Source organism: Anomaloglossus baeobatrachus, chromosome 4 (genome assembly GCF_048569485.1).
Source record: "Anomaloglossus baeobatrachus isolate aAnoBae1 chromosome 4, aAnoBae1.hap1, whole genome shotgun sequence".
In the NCBI taxonomy this organism is placed as follows: domain Eukaryota; kingdom Metazoa; phylum Chordata; class Amphibia; order Anura; family Aromobatidae; genus Anomaloglossus; species Anomaloglossus baeobatrachus.
Window position 1 is genome coordinate 684,442,477 of NC_134356.1, and position 18,049 is coordinate 684,460,525.

The window sequence follows — 18,049 nt, forward strand, 5'->3', positions numbered from 1 at the left end:
CTGAGCTGGAGCAAGCACCACCCATTCCCGTGAGGACTTCTGATGCCCACCAGCACTGAGGTTTCTAAAACAACCCTGACCATCGTGTGATCCGAGGAGCCGTTCAGACAGATGCACCTCCCCCAACCTGCCCGTTGGGAATGATGACGAACGGCAGACGAAAATGTGTTCGCTTTATTAACTTACAGGCAAAGTAAAATGTAAAATACACGCGTCGAGTGAAGTGAGCATTGCACCAAAGACATGAGGGTATATTACAGTCCTTCTTGGAGAAGCCCTCGAAGGGGTCACTCGTGACAACCAATAGTGTGGAAGCTTACATTCTCCTTCCTAAATACAGTAAAATTACAGTCATAACTACGTATGAGACATCTTCCCACCAAGTTAAGGGGGCAACTATTGAGTGACGTGAAGAGAAGCCACAGGAAGCGCGGTGTTGATGGTGTTGTTTGGCTCAGTGAGTTATGGGTTGCCGGGAAGTTTTGGCACTATCTTTGTCTATATTCACAGTATATTGAACATTTAGATAATAAGTCTCTAAAAATGTCTCAAGAAATATCTTAGAAGGTTCGGCCTAGAATGAATAGACTGCACAGCCAATATGGGATAGCTCAAGGATTGCCCAGAGGAAGTCCCAGGTGATTGGGGTAAACTTGATAGCACAGAGTTCACCAATCTCTTCCACTGGTGCTTGGCCAATATTACAGTCGGTGTCACTTAGCTGTATATGACGTATGTCACATGTAGCCTAGGCCGAAGCTTCTGGACTCCAAAGCATATAGGTTTCCTAGTAGCTGTAGTATTATCTGGCACAAGACAGTCCTAGAAGGTCCTCACTTCCTTAGAAAAGTCATTTGAGGTCCATGCAAGAAGAATGGTTTCAACCTCCCCTCCGTATACCGATCAGGTCTGACAACTTCCTACAGTTCTCCATCTTGAAGGTGTCAGCCTTCTCTCTTAATCTCTGGTCTCCATAAAGTCGGGCAAGGTTGGCCAAGTCGGACCTTTGCTGTTTCTCTTTCCAACAACCAGCTTGGACTTGCTCTGCGTATTCCTTCTCTATCGCCCTCTCCAGTTCCACCAGTGTTTGCCCTCGATACCGGTTCTGAAAATTCTGGCCAACGTAATATGGGACCCCACGGCTGCTGGTTTCCCTTGGGATTGTTAGGCCATAAGAAGGTTTAGGATGGAGACTGTAGTGTGGCGTGGTGGCAGTCATCTGCGCCACCACTGATACTACCACCAGAATCAGGACCGGGAGGACCTGGATGAATGCAGAATAAGCTGACTTAGGTGGACCTTCTTCTTCCTCGTCCTGCCTTCTAGGCCGTTTGATATTATGTTTATCCATTTCTTCACGCCATCTTGACTTTTTGGGCTCTTGCCCCTTTTTCTCCCACCACTTTGGACTTGTCCGTCCAGCATCTTGTTTCCTCTCCTGTTGGGTCTTGGGTCTTCCCGGTTCTCGCTTAGATTCTTTCTGCCACTTCGATTGACCACCCTCCTGCTTCTGCTCTGGTTTCCATGCTTCTTGGGAGGCCTCCTCTTTCCTTCTCCATTCTTGGCCATTGTTTTGTCTCATACCTTCTCTCTGCTGCCACCTCGGTCTGTCTTGAAAATCCTCCTCTGATGCAAACCTTTGCCATCGTCCTTCTGGTTCATCTCTCCTGGCAGATCTTGGTGGCTCTCGTGGACGACTGTTGAAGGCATAAGCAGCTCGGGCAGAAAAGTGACCCCTGAAGAATAGATCAAAGATCTCGTCTGTCGTCAGGTCATGGTCAGAAGGAGCCTGGGCCCGGCCCTGGGAGTCGTCATAAGCTTTTTTCTTAGTTGGATCACTTAAAACCGCGAAGGCTTTCCCAATAACCTAGAAGAAGCACAGAGACCAATGATAAAGAGAAGCCACAAATACAAGAACAGTGAGACAAGCAGCAACACACTTATGGGGGATCTGTGGATGACGCTCCGTTATGGGGGATCTGTGGGTGACGCTCTGTTATGGGGGATCTGTGGATGATGCTCTGTTATGGGGGATCTGTGGGTGACGCTCTGTTATGGGGGATCTGTGGATGACGCTGTTATGGGGGATCTGTGGATGACGCTCTGTTATGGGGGATCTCTGTATGACGTTCTGTTATGGAGGATCTGTGGATGACACTTATGGGGGATCTGTGGGTGACGCTCTGTTATGGGGGATCTGTAGATGACGCTCTGTTATGGAGGATCTGTGGATGACGCTGTGTTATGGGGGATCTGTGGATGACGCTCTGTTATGGGGGATCTGTGGATGACACCCTGTTATGGGGGATCTGTGGATGACGCTCTGTTATGGGGGATCTGTGGATGACGCTCTTATGGAGGATCTGTGGATGACGCTCTGTTATGGGGGATCTGTGGATGACGCTCTGTTATGGAGGATCTGTGGATGATGCTGTGTTATGGGAGATCTGTGGATGATGCTCTGTTATGGGGGATCTGTGGATGACACCCTGTTATGGGGGATCTGTGGATGACACCCTCTTATGGGGATCTGTGGATGACGCTCTGTTATGGGGATCTGTGGATGATACTCTGTTATGGGGGATCTGTGGATGACGCTCTGTTATGGGGATCTGTGGGTGACGCTCTGTTATGGGGGATCTGTGGATGATGCTGTGTTATGGGGATCTGTGGATGACGCTCTGTTATGGGGGATCTGTGGATGACACCCTGTTATGGGGGATCTGTGGATGACACCCTGTTATGGGAGATCTGTGGATGATGCTCTGTTATGGGGGATCTGTGGATGACGCTCTGTTATGGGGGATCTGTGGATGATGCTGTGTTATGGGGATCTGTGGATGACGCTCTGTTATGAGGGATCTGTGGATGACACCCTGTTATGGGGGATCTGTGGATGACACCCTGTTATGGGAGATCTGTGGATGATGCTCTGTTATGGGGGATCTGTGGATGACGCTGTGTTATGGAGGATCTGTGCATGACGCTGTGTTATGGGGGATCTGTGGATGACGCTCTGTTATGGGGGATCTGTGGATGACACCCTGTTATGGGGGATCTGTGGATGACACCCTGTTATGGGAGATCTGTGGATGATGCTCTGTTATGGGGGATCTGTGGATGACGCTCTGTTATGGGGGATCTGTGGGTGACGCTCTGTTATGGGGGATCTGTGGATGATGCTGTGTTATGGGGGATCTGTGGATGACGCTCTGTTATGGGGGATCTGTGGATGACGCTCTGTTATGGGGGATCTGTGGATGACGCTCTGTTATGGGGGATCTGTGGATGACACCCTGTTATGGGGGATCTGTGGATGACGCTCTGTTATGGGGGATCTGGGGATGATGCTCTGTTATGGGAGATCTGTGGATGATGCTCTGTTATGGGGGATCTGTGGATGACGCTGTGTTATGGAGGATCTGTGGATGACGCTCTGTTATGGGGGATCTGTGGATGACACCCTGTTATGGGGGATCTGTGGATGACACCCTGTTATGGGGGATCTGTGGATGACACCCTGTTATGGGAGATCTGTGGATGATGCTCTGTTATGGGGGATCTGTGGATGATGCTCTGTTATGGGAGATCTGTGGATGACGCTCTGTTATGGGGGATCTGTGGATGACGCTCTGTTATGGGGGATCTGTGGATGATGCTGCTCTGTTATGGGGGATCTGTGGATGACGCTCTGTTATGGGGGATCTGTGGATGACACCCTGTTATGGGAGATCTGTGGATGATGCTCTGTTATGGGGGATCTGTGGATGATGCACTGTTATGGGGGATCTGTGGATGACGCTCTGTTATGGGGGATCTGTGGGTGATGCCCTGTTATGGGGGATCTGTAGATGATGCTCTGTTATGGGGGATCTGTGGATGACGCTCTGTTATGGGGGATTTGTGGATGATGCTGTTATGGGGGATCTGTGGGTGACGCTCTGTTATGGGGGATCTGTGGATGACGCCCTGTTATGGGGCATCTGTGGATGACGCCCTGATATGGGGGATCTGTGGATGATGCCCTGATATGGGGGATCTGTGGATGACGCTCTGTTATGGGGGATCTGTGGATGACGCCCTGATATGGGGGATCTGTGGATGACGCTCTGATATGGGGGATCTGTGGATGACGCTCTGATATGGGGGATCTGTGGATGACGCTCTGATATGGGGGATCTGTGGATGACGCTCTGTTATGGGGGATCTGTGGATGACGCTCTGTTATGGGGGATCTGTGGATGACGCACTGCTATAAGGATCTGTAGATGACGCTCTGATATGGAGGATCTGTGGGTGACGCTCTGTTATGGGGGATTTGTGGATGACGCTCTGATATGGGGGATCTGTGGATGACGCTCTGATATGGGGGATCTGTGGATGACGCTCTGTTATGAGGGATCTGTGGATGATGCTCTGATATGGGGGATCTGTGGATGACGCTCTGATATGGGGGATCTGTGGATGACGCTCTGTTATGGGGGATCTGTGGATGATGCTCTGTTATGGGGGATCTGTGGATGACGCTCTGTTATGGAGGATCTTTGGATGATGCCCTGATATGGGGGATCTGTGGATGATGCTCTGATATGGGGGATCTGTGGATGATGCCCTGATATGGGGGATCTGTGGATGACGCTCTGATATGGAGGATCTGTGGATGACGCTCTGATATGGGGGATCTGTGGGTGACGCTCTGTTATGGGGGATCTGTGGATGACGCTCTGATATGGGGGATCTGTGGATGACGCTCTGATATGGGGGATCTGTGGATGACGCTCTGTTATGGGGGATCTGTGGATGATGCTCTGATATGGGGGATCTGTGGATGATGCTCTGATATGGGGGATCTGTGGATGACGCTCTGATATGGGGGATCTGTGGATGACGCTCTGTTATGGGGGATCTGTGGATGACGCCCTGTTATGGGGGATCTGTGGATGACGCTCTGTTATGGGGGATCTGTGGATGACGCTCTGATATGGGGGATCTGTGGATGACGCCCTGTTATGGAGGATCTGTGGATGACGCTCTGTTATGGGGGATCTGTGGGTGACGCTCTGTTATGGGGGATCTGTGGATGACGCTCTGATATGGGGGATCTGTGGATGACGCTCTGATATGGGGGATCTGTGGATGACGCTCTGATATGGGGGATCTGTGGATGACGCTCTGATATGGGGGATCTGTGGATGACGCTCTGATATGGGGGATCTGTGGATGACGCTCTGTTATGGGGGATCTGTGGATGATGCCCTGATATGGGGGATCTGTGGATGACGCTCTGATATGGGGGATCTGTGGATGACGCTCTGATATGGGGGATCTGTGGATGACGCCCTGTTATGGAGGATCTGTGGATGACGCTCTGTTATGGGGGATCTGTGGATGACGCTCTGATATGGGGGATCTGTGGATGACGCTCTGATATGGGGGATCTGTGGATGACGCCCTGTTATGGAGGATCTGTGGATGACGCTCTGTTATGGAGGATCTGTGGATGACGCCCTGTTATGGAGGATCTGTGGATGACGCTCTGTTATGGGGGATCTGTGGGTGACGCTCTGTTATGGGGGATCTGTGGATGACGCTCTGATATGGGGGATCTGTGGGTGACGCTCTGTTATGGGGGATCTGTGGATGATGCCCTGTTATGGGGGATCTGTGGATGATGCTCTGTTATGGGGGATCTGTGGATGACGCTCTGTTATGGAGGATCTGTGGATGACGCTCTGTTATGGGGGATCTGTGGATGACGCTCTGTTATGGGGGATCTGTGGATGACGCTCTGTTATGGGGATCTATAGACGGCCATGTCTATACATATTATGTAGTGGAGCCGCTCGCTGCTCTTCCGCTTTGTTTTCTGGCTCGTCACCGCTGCTCGTTGCTAATTTATTTACAATTTGGTAATTGATTATTGATCCTGTGATGGACGCCGTGCGCTCGCTGCTTCCTTCTCATGCAATGTAACAATGTGGCACTTCTTATAACATTGTCAGTATAGAAGCTCATTGTGCGTGGAACGCGTCCCCTCCAAAATCTGCTGTGACCCCCCTGGTGCCGGGGCGTCTACGGTGGTAGCACCATGAAGCCGAGGGGAGAAGCTGAGCGTCTGCTCTGAGGTTTGTGGAGGGGAAGCACGGGGCCTGTAAATTGGGGTCCAGTCTGGGGTACTTATCTATTTAGAGCTTCTGTATTTGGGGGTCTGCTCCAGGTTTCTTTTTTTAGAGGGTCTGTGAGAATTTGTATGAAAGTTGGCTCATACTTGCGTATAAAAAAAATCCATTAGATTTTCATAGAAAAAAAATGGACGAGTGTCATGTGTATGTCATGTAAGTCATGCGAGTGTCTATATAAGTGGGTGGAGCATAAGGAAAAGATATTGCCCGGCAAACGCCCCCTGTTTCCCCCATGTTCCGTCTCAAAAGTTAGCAAGTGCAGGGCGATTAGAAAAGGTTCGTCAGGTTTACATTCATCTTATTGTACAGATATAAACTTCACCTGTTTGTGATAATAACGTATGGAAAGGTCACGTCTCAGCGTTTGAGACTCGCTTGTGACACCCCCGGTGACAGGGCAGCCTCAGATACCAAAATGGCGACTATGTAAGAGATTAGAGTATGAGAAGTGTCACATAGCGTTTTGCTCAAAACTCGCTGATTCTCATGGTGGCATCAGACGACTACAGATTCTGACCCTCCACCCTATGGTTTCTCCGGTGTTTCTGAGTTACACAGGCAGGCTCAGGCGTTGACCAGCAGTGTGCTCATTCATGGTCAGGCTAGCAAGAGTAAACCTCTGCTACTCTGCTGGTTACTTCTGGGATGACATGTAGTTGGAAATTGATCACATTTGCTCCCCGCCTTTTTATGAGGGTGGAATCTGTCTTCCAGCGCCAACTATAGTTTACTGCTGTTTGTGTTGATCTGTGTGCTGTTGTGTCCCAGTCCTGCTGGTGATTACATTGCGCGGTGCTTGGAGTTGTTGTTATTACCTCTTATTATCTTATACCTTTGTGTGAGCGTGCATTGAGTTTTGGTTTCCCCTGTTTGTTAATCTCTCCTGATTTTAATTTCACTCCTGTTTCTGAGGTGAGGGGAACGACTATAAGATCAGGGCTGGTCAGGAGCAGGGCCACGAATGCGGCTCTGACATCCTCACCTTCAGAGCAACTCTGAGATCAGGAATAACTAGGGTTCCCCTAGTCTGAGGGCCAGTCTAGGAGCCTCTATCTCCAGCTTTTCCCGTAAAATCTGTGGCAAACTGTAAATTTAGCATCTGGAGATGGTATGAAGGTGACCCACCTGGTCAACAGAGCATTCTGTGGTGGTTAAAGGACACAGGATGCATGTGTAAGCGTAAAATTCCCGGACAACTGAGTGTTACAGGCAATGCAGTGTAGAGGGTCCGAGAGACCTTGCACGTAGCCCACAGAAGTCAACACTTTCTATAAGTCATGAACTTCCTCAGCCGACTGCTTGGAAGATTCTGCGACTTCGACTGCACCGGAAACGATATTACATACAGCTACGGCAACATTTACAGCCAGCCGACCATGGCCTCCCAAACGAATTCTGTGCACTCTTCCAGGCAGCGTTGGAAGATGACATTCACCAGTCAGCTGGTGTTCAGTGACAAGGCACCTTCCACTTAAGAGGAAAGGTGAACCATCACAACCTCCGAATACGGGGAACGGAAAATCTCAATGCCACTGTAGAAAGCGAAAGACATTCTCCAAAAATGTTTTCGGTGTAGTCTCAAAAAAAAAGGTGTATGGGTACTTTTTTTTTTTTTATGAAAAGACTATGCTGGGTGTGACGACATGGACTCTGTCAGTGCCTAACATGGGTTAAATTTCTTTAAAATTCAGCCAGACATGAAGATAGTTTGTTTATAGACCAGAGATAAGCCCTCATTGTCTCTACAAGACTCTTAAGGTACCGTCACACATAACGATATCGCTAGCGAGATCGCAGCTGAGTCACGGTTTCTGTGACGCAGTAGCGATCCCGTTAGCGATCTTGTTATGTGTGACACCTACCAGCGATCAGGCCCCTGCTGTGAGATCTCTAGTCGTTGCAGAATGGTCCACGCCATTTTCTTCAAAGGCGATGTCCTGCTGGGCAGGACCCATCGCTGTGTTTGACACTGTGTGACAGGGTCACAGTGACTGCTGAGATTGCTATACAGGTCAATACTGCGACCTGTATTGTTCCTGCATCGCTGGTAAGATCTGACTGTGTGACATCTCACCTGCGACCTCCCAGTGACTTACCTGCGATCCCTATCAGGTCGCATCGTTTTCAGGATCGCTGGTAAGTCGTTGTGTGTGACTGGGCCTTAGGAGTCTAGTGTTAAAGTTCTTGTTGACTCGTGTAATTGCCTTGGCCAATGAAGGCCAGACACTCAGATAAATAAATTATGCGAACCTCCCATTGTATTACGATGTGTATTGCTAGATGTGATGTAACTTAAGGTCCAGTCACACTAAGCAACTTACCAGCGATCCCAACAACGATAGGGATCGCTGGTAAGTTGCTAGGAGGTTGCTGGTGAGATGTCACACTGCGACGCTCCAGCGATCCCACCAGCAACCTGACCTGGCAGGGATCGCTGGAGCGTGGCTACACGAGTTGCTGGTGAGCTCACCAGCAACCAGTGACCAGCCCCCAGCGCCGCGTGGAAGATGCTGCGCTTGGTAACTAAGGTAAATATCGGGTAACCAACCCGATATTTACCTTGGTTACCAGCGCACGGAGCTACACGTGCAGAGAGCAGGGAGCAGCGCACACTGAGCGCTGGCTCCCTGCTCTCCTAGTTAAAGCACACATCGGGTTAATTACCCGATGTGTGCTGCAGCTAAATGTGCACAGAGCAGGGAGCAGCGCACAATGCTTAGCGCTGGCTCCCTGCTCTCCTAGCTACAGCACACATCGGGTTAATTAACCTGATGTGTCCTGCAGCTACATGTGCACAGAGCAGGAGCCGGCACTGACAGTGAGAGCGGCGGAGGCTGGTAACAAAGGTAAATATCGGGTAACCAAGGACAGGGCTTCTTGGTTACCCGATGTTTACTGTGGTTACCAGCCTCCGCAGAAGCCGGCTCCTGCTGCCTGCACATTTAGTTGTTGCTGTCTCGCTGTCAGATACAGCGATCTGTGCTTCACAGCGGGACAGCAACAACTAAAAAATGGCCCAGGACATTCAGCAACAACCAACGACCTCACAGCAGGGGCCAGGTTGTTGCTGGATGTCACACACAGCGACATCGCTAGCAACGTCACAAAAGTTGTTCGTTAGCAGCAATGTTGCTAGCGATGTTGCTTAGTGTGACGGGGCCTTTAGCTGTCTCTCCCTTATCTCTGGATATTTTGTATACAGCTTGAAATCTAGCCAATAAGAGCCCAGTCTTATCCACCAATCGTGAGGACCCCAATGGTCTGAATGGAGAGCTCAGGGGTATAAGAAGGAAGTCTGTCCATTGCCCGGGTAGACTCTTGCTACATTCTACCAATCTAGGACCTGCGGATCCAATTGGAAAGCCATAACCGAACCTGGATTATAATACTCTATGGACTTCAGCATCGAATGCGAGGATTCGTCTGACATATCAAAGACTACCTAAAGAAGGAATCCAGCTTGGGACAATCCGGTCACCTGACTGCAGGCTTTGCGGTCCTCAGACAGCTTCCTAAATCTGGCGTTATTCCATTCTTGGTGGGTGCCCGCTGAAAGCGGGGTGCTGCTGGATTGGAGTAAGTAGCCCTGGAAGCTCTGAGTCACGGACATTCTAATCCCTGGTGAGCCAGCGGAAGGGGGAGAAACTGTTGCTGGTTACATTTTGTTGTTTTGCTGGTTATGTGCCGTTAATTGTCTGAGGATCCAATAAAGTCTTAATATTGTGATTCCCTCACCATGTGTTGTCTGAGTAGTGTTTTGCCCACGGTTAAGGAGGTCGGGCATTCAGTTGGGATGAGCCCTGGGCCATGCTGTCTTTCTAAAGTCGGCCGGGCCTGCGGACAAGAGCACCCACTGACCCCCGTGTCTCCACAGGAGAGCACCCACTGACCCCCCCCCCATGTCTCCATAGGAGAGCACCCACTGACTCCCGTGTCTCCACAGGAGAGGACCCACTGACCCCCATGTCTCCACACTGGGCACATCCCAGCTTGATGTGTTAGGTATAGACATGAGTGAACACGAACAGTAAAGTTCGGTGTTCATACCAAACATAGACCTTACAAAAAAATTGCTGTACTCAGCCTAGTGCGAGCCACTTGCAGTATCTGAATAGCTCACACTTGGACATAGTGTGCACCAAAAAAATAAGTGAAATAACCCTGCGCTCCCTACCTGGAAGTGATCTGTTTATGGCTGACTGTATGTAAGGAGAGACCGAACTGCCAATTCAGTGACTTCCAATGAGGTTCAGGTCAAGTTCGGGTCCAGAACATAACTTTTATGTAAAGTCCGGCTGAACCCGCTGTATCCAAACTTCAATGGATCCACTCATCTCTAGTTTGGTATGGGCTAGGAAGACTATTGATTCCAGAAACTTCATTTTCCAACAAAACTGAGCTCCACCTCACTGGCATTCAGAAGGGCGTTGCTATTTCAACGAGGAACTCCCAAACCGGTGTATTGGACGCTGTACTGGTGTTGACTTGGTACACTTCAGATGGCCCCCCAAGGTCTCCCGATCTGACATCGTGTGACTTCTTCCATTAGAAATACGTCAAAGACGTTGTTTACATGCCGCCTTTACTAGCAATGCTAGATGAGCATCGGGGCCACATTACCACAGCTCTAATGACCATTGACAGGGAAATGCTGCGGTGTGTTTGAGTCAAACTGGAGTACTGCATAGATTTGGGTCGTGTGACAAAAGGACGACAAATAGAACTTTTGTGAATATTATGTGATAGACTTGGAGAGTTTATGTTTGTTATCATGTGCCATTCAGTATTGTGCATGGAATACATTTTCAAATATGACCTATTTGAAACCCAATGAATCATTTATAATCACCCTGTATTAACATTGAATGTTACTACAATAGTAACGGCTATAAACCTTAGATAACTATCAGAAGCACCTATTCATCCTGACCCTCCCATCCCAGTACATTGAGAGTCGAGTAAGGGTACCTTCACACTTAGCGATGCAGCAGCGATCCGACCAGCGATCTGACCTGGTCAGGATCGCTGCTGCATCGCTACATGGTCGCTGGTGAGCTGTCAAACAGGCAGATCTCACCAGCGACCAGTGAACAGCCCCCAGCCAGCAGCGACGTGCAAGCGACGCTGCGCTTGCACGGAGCCGCCGTCTGGAAGCTGCGGAGACTGGTAACTAAGGTAAACATCGGGTATGGTTACCCGATGTTTACATTAGTTACCAGTGTGAGCAGGGAGCAGGGAGCCGCGCACACTGAGCGCTGGCTCCTTGCTCTCCTAGCTACAGTACACATCGGGTTAATTAACCCGATGTGTAATGCAGCTACATGTGCAGAGAGCAGGGAGCCGCGCACACTGCTTAGCGCTGGCTCCTTGCTCTCCTAGCTGCTGTACACATCGGGTTAATTAACCCGATGTGTACAGCAGCTACATGTGCAGAGAGCCGGAGCCGGCACTGGCAGCGTGAGAGCTGCAGAGGCTGGTAACTAAGGTAAATATCGGGTAACCACCTTGGTTACCCGATGTTTATCTTGGATACAGCTTACCTCAGCTGTCAGACGCCGGCTCCTGCTCCCTGCTCGCTTCATTTGTCGCTCTCTTGCTGTCACACACAGCGATCTGTGTGTCACAGCAGGAGAGCGGCTTTGAAGAAAACGAACCAGGGCTGTGTGTAACGAGCAGCGATCTCGCAGCAGGGGCCAGATCGCTGCTCATTGTCACACACAGCGAGATCGCTAATGAGGTCACTGCTGCGTCACAAAAAGCGTGACTCAGCAGCGATCTCGGCAGCGAGCTCGCTGTGTGTGAAGCACCCCTAAGGCTCCGCCAGCTTGTCAGCTCCAGACTCCATTCTCCACCAGTCTCCATTGTCCCTCTCCAAACTTCTCTGTTCCATCCAGACTCAACTGTCCTTTTCCAGACTCTTCTGTCTCCTAGCAGAGTCCTTTGTCCCTTTCCTAATTCCCCTTTCCTCCCACCAGACACCTCTGTCTGACTACAGATGACTCTGTTTCATCCGGACTCCACTCTCTCCCTCCGGACTCCACTCTCTCCCTCCGGACTCCACTCTCTCCCTCCGGACTCCACTCTCTCCCTCCGGAATCCTCTGTCCCTCACCAGACTCCTTCGTATCCTCTTCCAGACTCCTTCGTATCCTCTTCCAGACTCCTCTGCCCTCTCTAATCACCTTAGTCCATTCCACACACCTCTGTCTTCCTGAATACTTCTCTATCATCTCAAGATTCTGCAGCCCTCCAGACACCTTCTTCAAGTACTTCTGTAGCTCATCAGGAAAGACATCCAGCACCTAGACCAGACCTTGAGTTTTTCACTTCTTTCCAGTTCTATCTGTGTATTTCTTAGGTATATCTTGTTTTGGGAAAGCTGTCTGACAACCCTTAAGGCATTCCAACTTTTCCATGCTTAATTTACCCAAATGAATGACAGCATGATATCCTCTTTAATTTAAGTTTTTTAACAGTAATTCAAAGTAGAAGATGAAATGTCCTTCTTCCCTGCCCAGACCACCGTATAGGCTTATATTAACCTCTTTCAAAGACGCAGTCTAACAAGGGTGCTTAAATTCCTTTCACTGCTCTAGAACATCATGGATATCTACACTATCTCTCTTACGGCCTCCTAGACTGCCATATATTTTGCTATTCACCTTTCTAAAACACCTAATTATCAAGGATGTTCCCATTGACCTCTGCAGTAGATAGACTACCAGACATGCTGACATTTCCTTTTCACTGCCCTAGACCACCAGGGGATTTTGGCATTGACCTCTTCCATACATTAGACTGTCCATGACTGTTTCCACACCTAGATTACCAGGGATGCTGGCATTAAAGGGATTGTCCACTACTTTAACATTGATTGTCTACCCTGATAATAGGTCATCAATGTCTGGTCAGCTCGGGATCCAACCTGTCACCCACACTGATCAGCTGTTCTTGGTGCTGGCGATGGTAGCAGATGGCCAGAAATGTTCAGTTCTAGAGCTCTTCCATCTTCTGATAGTGGCCGCAACTGGGTACTGCACATCCGTCTCCCATTCAAATCAATAGAAGGCAGACATGCTGTACCCAGCTGCACCCACTATTAGAAGACAGAGCAGGTTCGAAACTCAGCATTTCCGGCAGCCTGCTGCCACCGGCAACACCTAAAACAGCTGATGGGCAGTGGTGTGGGGTGTTGAATCCGCACAGCCGATCAGAGACCTGTCCTTAGCATAGGCCATCAGTGTTAAAGTAGTGGACAACCTCTTCAACTCCTTACCTTCCCTGGAAAATTATGACTGCGTCAATCTTTTTCCTGCCTGGAGATGCACTCGGGTGCTTACAATAGCTATTTCAATAACTCAGACCACCTAGGCTTTTGGCATTGACCTTTTCAATATCAAAATCCAGAGCCCCAAAGGATGTTAGCATAAACCATTTAAGTACCTAGTCCATCAGGGCTTTTTTTCACTGGATGTTGGTATGAACCAACCAAAGTGCAGCTCTAATGACAGCAATATTGGTCATCACCCAAAATCAGATATATTTAAGAAATCAGCTTTTCAAGTTTTCACCCAAAATATAAAGCAAAAACCACCCACTGCCCTTTACATTGGCTCACCATCCCTGTTCACCTTGAAGGCTTCTGTGGCTCCCGGGGCACTGTTCTTGTCTGGGTGGTATCTCAGCGCCAGTTTCCGATACGCCTTCCGGATCACCTCGGTGTTGGCGTCCCTCCTGACTCCAAGGACTCGGTAATAATCCTCATGATCTTCAAAGCCTTGGATCACCCTCCCCTCATCTTCATCTTCATCATCTTCCTCATCGTCGTCATCATCTTCATCATCATCATCTTCCTCCTCTTCCTCCTGCCACTCTGGCCTGCCACAGTTCCCACAACCCGCATGGTGGTTCTGGTGGGCCCAGAAGTCACGTTGTTCATAATGACCATGTGTCGGTCCAGATTGGGCTTCATCAGCTTCGAAATAGCCTCCCCGTATGGCCTGTATGAGGCCGGCAGCAGTGCGGGTAGGGTAGAGGCTTTGCGCTTGGTATAGGTAGTTTAACGCATCCCCCGTTCTCCCGCACTGGAGTCGAACCCGTGCAATTTTTATCAGCATCTCAGCTCTTTGTCGCTCCATCTTAACCGGCGTCCTCTCCGACTGTCTCTAATAAAGTCCTTATATCATAAAAAAATAATAGTAATTTGGAAAACTTTGTAAGTGAAATCTAATTTTCTTTTCAAATGACTTAAAGGAAAAAAATGAATAAAATCCAAATAAAAATAAGTTAAATTTTAATTATAACTTAAACTTGACTTTAAGTTATTTCATGTATTAATTTTTAATCTACATTTGAAAACATAATTTAAATTATTAGTTAATAAATGTATTTAATAGTTTTAAGTTATTTATTAAATGTTAATTTACTTTTAAAATCTAAGAACGTAATTTAAATTACTTAAAGTTATTACATCTATTTCTTAACTATCAGTAATTTTTAATTATTATATTTTAATTTACATTTAAAAACTAAGAACGTAATTTAAATTATTACGTAATTATTTCATAACGTTCGGTAATTTTTAATTATTAAATTTTAATTTACATTTAAAAACTAAAAACGTAATTTAAATTATTACTTACCGTATTTCATAACTTTTGGTAATTTTTAATTATTAAATTTTAATTAACATTTAAAATACTAAGAACGTAATTTAAATTATTGCTTAGTTATTTCATCTATTTCTTAACTTTCAGTAATTTTTAATTAAATTTTAATTTACATTTAAAAACTAAGAATGTAATTTAAATTATTACTTAATTATTTCATAACTTTTCAGTCATTTTTAATTATTACATTTTATTTTGCATTTAAAAACTAAAAATGTTTTACAATTTCCATGTCCACTTTTAAGCAAATAATAAAAAAAATCAATTCTTAATCTATCAAGACAAAAAATTGGGCAAAACGTTTCCCAAATTTCCGAGAGTTCTGGTCAATATCTATTTGAATTTTTTTTTTAAAGAAATGTAAAGAAAACATTTCTTAGTTCTTTGCGGAAAATGAAAAATAAATGACGTTTCCGTCAATATACGCTCATTTTTGATGGAGTTAAGATTTCGTTAGATAAATAATGTCAGTTAAATTTTGAAAAATTTCAAAATGAAAATTTTTGAAAAAAATAGATAAATGATGTAAGGCTTTTTCCTAGAGACACGTGTGTGGATGTATAGACTGTGAAGGCGGCACGGTCACCTGCGGCGCGGGCTCGGATGTAGACGGAGGTGTTACGGCTTCTTCGCAGCCTGTCATTGAAGCGTGTCAAGGGATCCCGGGTGTCAGCAGCTGCTCATGAATATGGATGCCTCTCCGGCATTTCCCCGCCGCGGGATTGTAGCGTCCTGTGCAGTGCGGATTCCTTCGTGTTTTCTCTGCCGGGAATCCCGGGCCGGATTGTATTATTATACAATATTGCAGATGTCAGGATCCCGGGAATCCGGCAAACCAGTGATTATTGCAGCATCCGGAGGATGAGACGATCACACCCCAGCAGTTATATCGCGCTCGCCGCCTGCACGGTGCGGCTCTGGAGATGACACTGATCCCAGCATCCCCACCTCCTGTATGGATTAATTAGCCAGAGCCCCGGAGCAAGGCATCATATGTCGCTGGCCTCCTTTCCCGTCCCATCCCCCACCAGTCCTATAAAAAGCCTTGGAGAGAGGCTGCACGCAGTATAGACAGCAGCAGCTGATCCTCCGCAGCCCACGCTGCTTCCTCCCCAGCCCCCGGGAATGATGGGAAATGTAGTTCTCAGCAGTAGGACAATGTACTGAGATCACTAGATTCATGCACACACCACTAGGATCACATCATCTGGGATCTTTTTAAAATAGTTGTACAATGTTTATATTTCAGAACACAAGATAAACAGATGCCCTGATAATTATATATCTGCCAACCATAGTGTCCGAATAACAGTGCCAACCATAGTGTCATAATATCAGTGCCAGCCATAGTGTCCTAATAACAGTGCCAGCCATAGTGTCCGAATAACAGTGCCAACCATAGTGTCCTAATAACAGTGCCAACCATAGTGTCATAACATCAGTGCCAACCATAGTGTCCGAATAACAGAGCCAGCCATAGTGTCCGAATAACAGTGCCAACCATAGTGTCATAATATCAGTGCCAACCATAGTGTCCGAATAACAGAGCCAGCCATAGTGTCCTAATAACAGTGCCAGTCACCATATCCTCAGTATCCTAATAACAGTGCCAACCATAGTGTCCGAATAACAGAACGAGCCATAGTGTCCTAATATCAGTGTCAACCATAGTGTCCTAATAACAGTGCCAGCCATAGTGTCCTAATAACAGTGCCAGCCATAGTGTCCTAATATCAGTGCCACCCATAGTGTCCGAATAACAGAGCCAGCCATAGTGTCCTAATATCAGTGCCAACCATAGTATCCTAATAACAGTGCCAACCATAGTGTCCTAATATCAGTGCCAACCATAGTATCCTAATAACAGAGCCAGCCATAGTGTCCTAATAACAGTGCCAGCCATAGTGTCCTAATAACAGAGCCAGCCATAGTGTCCTAATAACAGTGCCAGCCATAGTGTCCTAATAACAGAGCCAGCCATAGTGTCCTAATAACAATGCCAGACATAGTGTCCTAATAACAGTGCCAGCCATAGTGTCCTAATAACAGAGCCAGCCATAGTGTCCTAATATCAGTGCCAGCCATAGTGTCCTAATAACAATGCCAGACATAGTGTCCTAATAACAGTGCCAGCCATAGTATCCTAATAACAGTGCCAACCATAGTGTCCTAATATCAGTGCCAACCATAGTATCCTAATAACAGTGCCAGCCATAGTGTCCTAATAACAGTGCCAGCCATAGTGTCCTAATAACAGAGCCAGCCATAGTGTCCTAATAACAGTGCCAGCCATAGTGTCCTAATAACAGAGCCAGCCATAGTGTCCTAATATCAGTGCCAGCCATAGTGTCCTAATAACAGAGCCAGCCATAGTATCCTAATAACAGTGCCAGCCATAGTGTCCTAATATCAGTGCCAGCCATAGTGTCCTAATAACAGTGTCAGCCATAGTGTCCTAATAACAGAGCCAGCCATAGTGTTACGTCCGGGTGGTGGAAGCACTGGACCGTACACCGATGTCCCCTGAGGAGGCAGCCAGGCCGGTCACCCCGCCAGAGAGTCCTGATGCACGGCAGCCGAAGCACTATATTTAGCTGGACAGTCCGTAGAGGAGCAGGAAAGGTGGATGATGCTGAACCCACGGAGTTCTGAACGGTAGTCCGGGTGACGAGGCTCAGGGTCCGAGGCCGGGTTGTAGGGTCAGGCGGGATCCGGAACCTGCTGAGCGATGGAACGGGTCACCGAACGGAGCAAGGGACTGGAGACTGGCGGAGCTGCAGAGGTGGTGGGGCATCCGCCGAAGTCACCGTCAGGGTCCAGGGATGGACTTGGTTCGGAGCGACTGGCGTGGCAGGACAGGCTCTACGAGACAGGACAGGGTTAATGCAAGGCAAAGCACAGGGCAAAGCAATACGGGGACCTGAACACTAGCTTGCTAAACACGTAGAACAGGCCCCGCCCACCAGGAAAGAGAAACCTTATATACCCTGTATCTGTCTATGCAATATCCTGTTTCTGGGTGCTGGCCCTTTAAGAAAGGGTCAATGACCGCGCGCGCGCCCTAATGCGCATGCGCGAGGCCCGTGTGCCAGAAGCCAGTTCAGGAAGCGGTGAGGAGGAAGCAGGAGCGCCCGGCTGGGAGTCCCACGTCGCAGAGGAGCGCCGGGAGCGGGGAGCTGGACGCATGGAGGCTGCAGGC

At 48.0% G+C, this 18,049-nt stretch overlaps 2 protein-coding genes across 2 annotated transcripts in view; both read right to left on the minus strand.

Moving 5' to 3' along the window:
- Nucleotides 1–15,887, minus strand: part of PSMB6 (proteasome 20S subunit beta 6) — a 44,902-nt gene extending 29,015 nt beyond the window's left edge. Inside the window, exon 1 of the mRNA XM_075346723.1 lies at nucleotides 15,437–15,887. Coding sequence (XP_075202838.1) covers nucleotides 15,437–15,493 — 57 coding nt within the window. The 5' untranslated portion in view covers nucleotides 15,494–15,887. The remainder of the gene's footprint in view (nucleotides 1–15,436) is intronic.
- LOC142304396 (dnaJ homolog subfamily C member 18-like) lies at nucleotides 157–14,598 on the minus strand. Its single transcript, XM_075346721.1, has 2 exons — nucleotides 13,813–14,598; nucleotides 157–1,867 (listed from the first exon to the last, which is right to left on the minus strand). The coding sequence occupies exons 1-2, from the start codon at nucleotides 14,317–14,319 to the stop codon at nucleotides 881–883; spliced, it is 1,494 nt and encodes a 497-aa protein (XP_075202836.1). The 5' UTR covers nucleotides 14,320–14,598; the 3' UTR covers nucleotides 157–880.
- Nucleotides 15,888–18,049: the final 2,162 nt, after the last annotated feature.

Excerpts from the sequence above, each read along its gene's own strand:
- LOC142304396 (XM_075346721.1), bottom strand. The coding sequence starts at position 14,319 with ATGGAGCGACAAAGAGCTGAGATGCTGATAAAAATTGCACGGGTTCGA. Across the intron at positions 1,868-13,812 it reads GAGCCACAGAAGCCTTCAAG|GTTATTGGGAAAGCCTTCGC; the intron begins GTGAACAGGGAT and ends TGCTTCTTCTAG.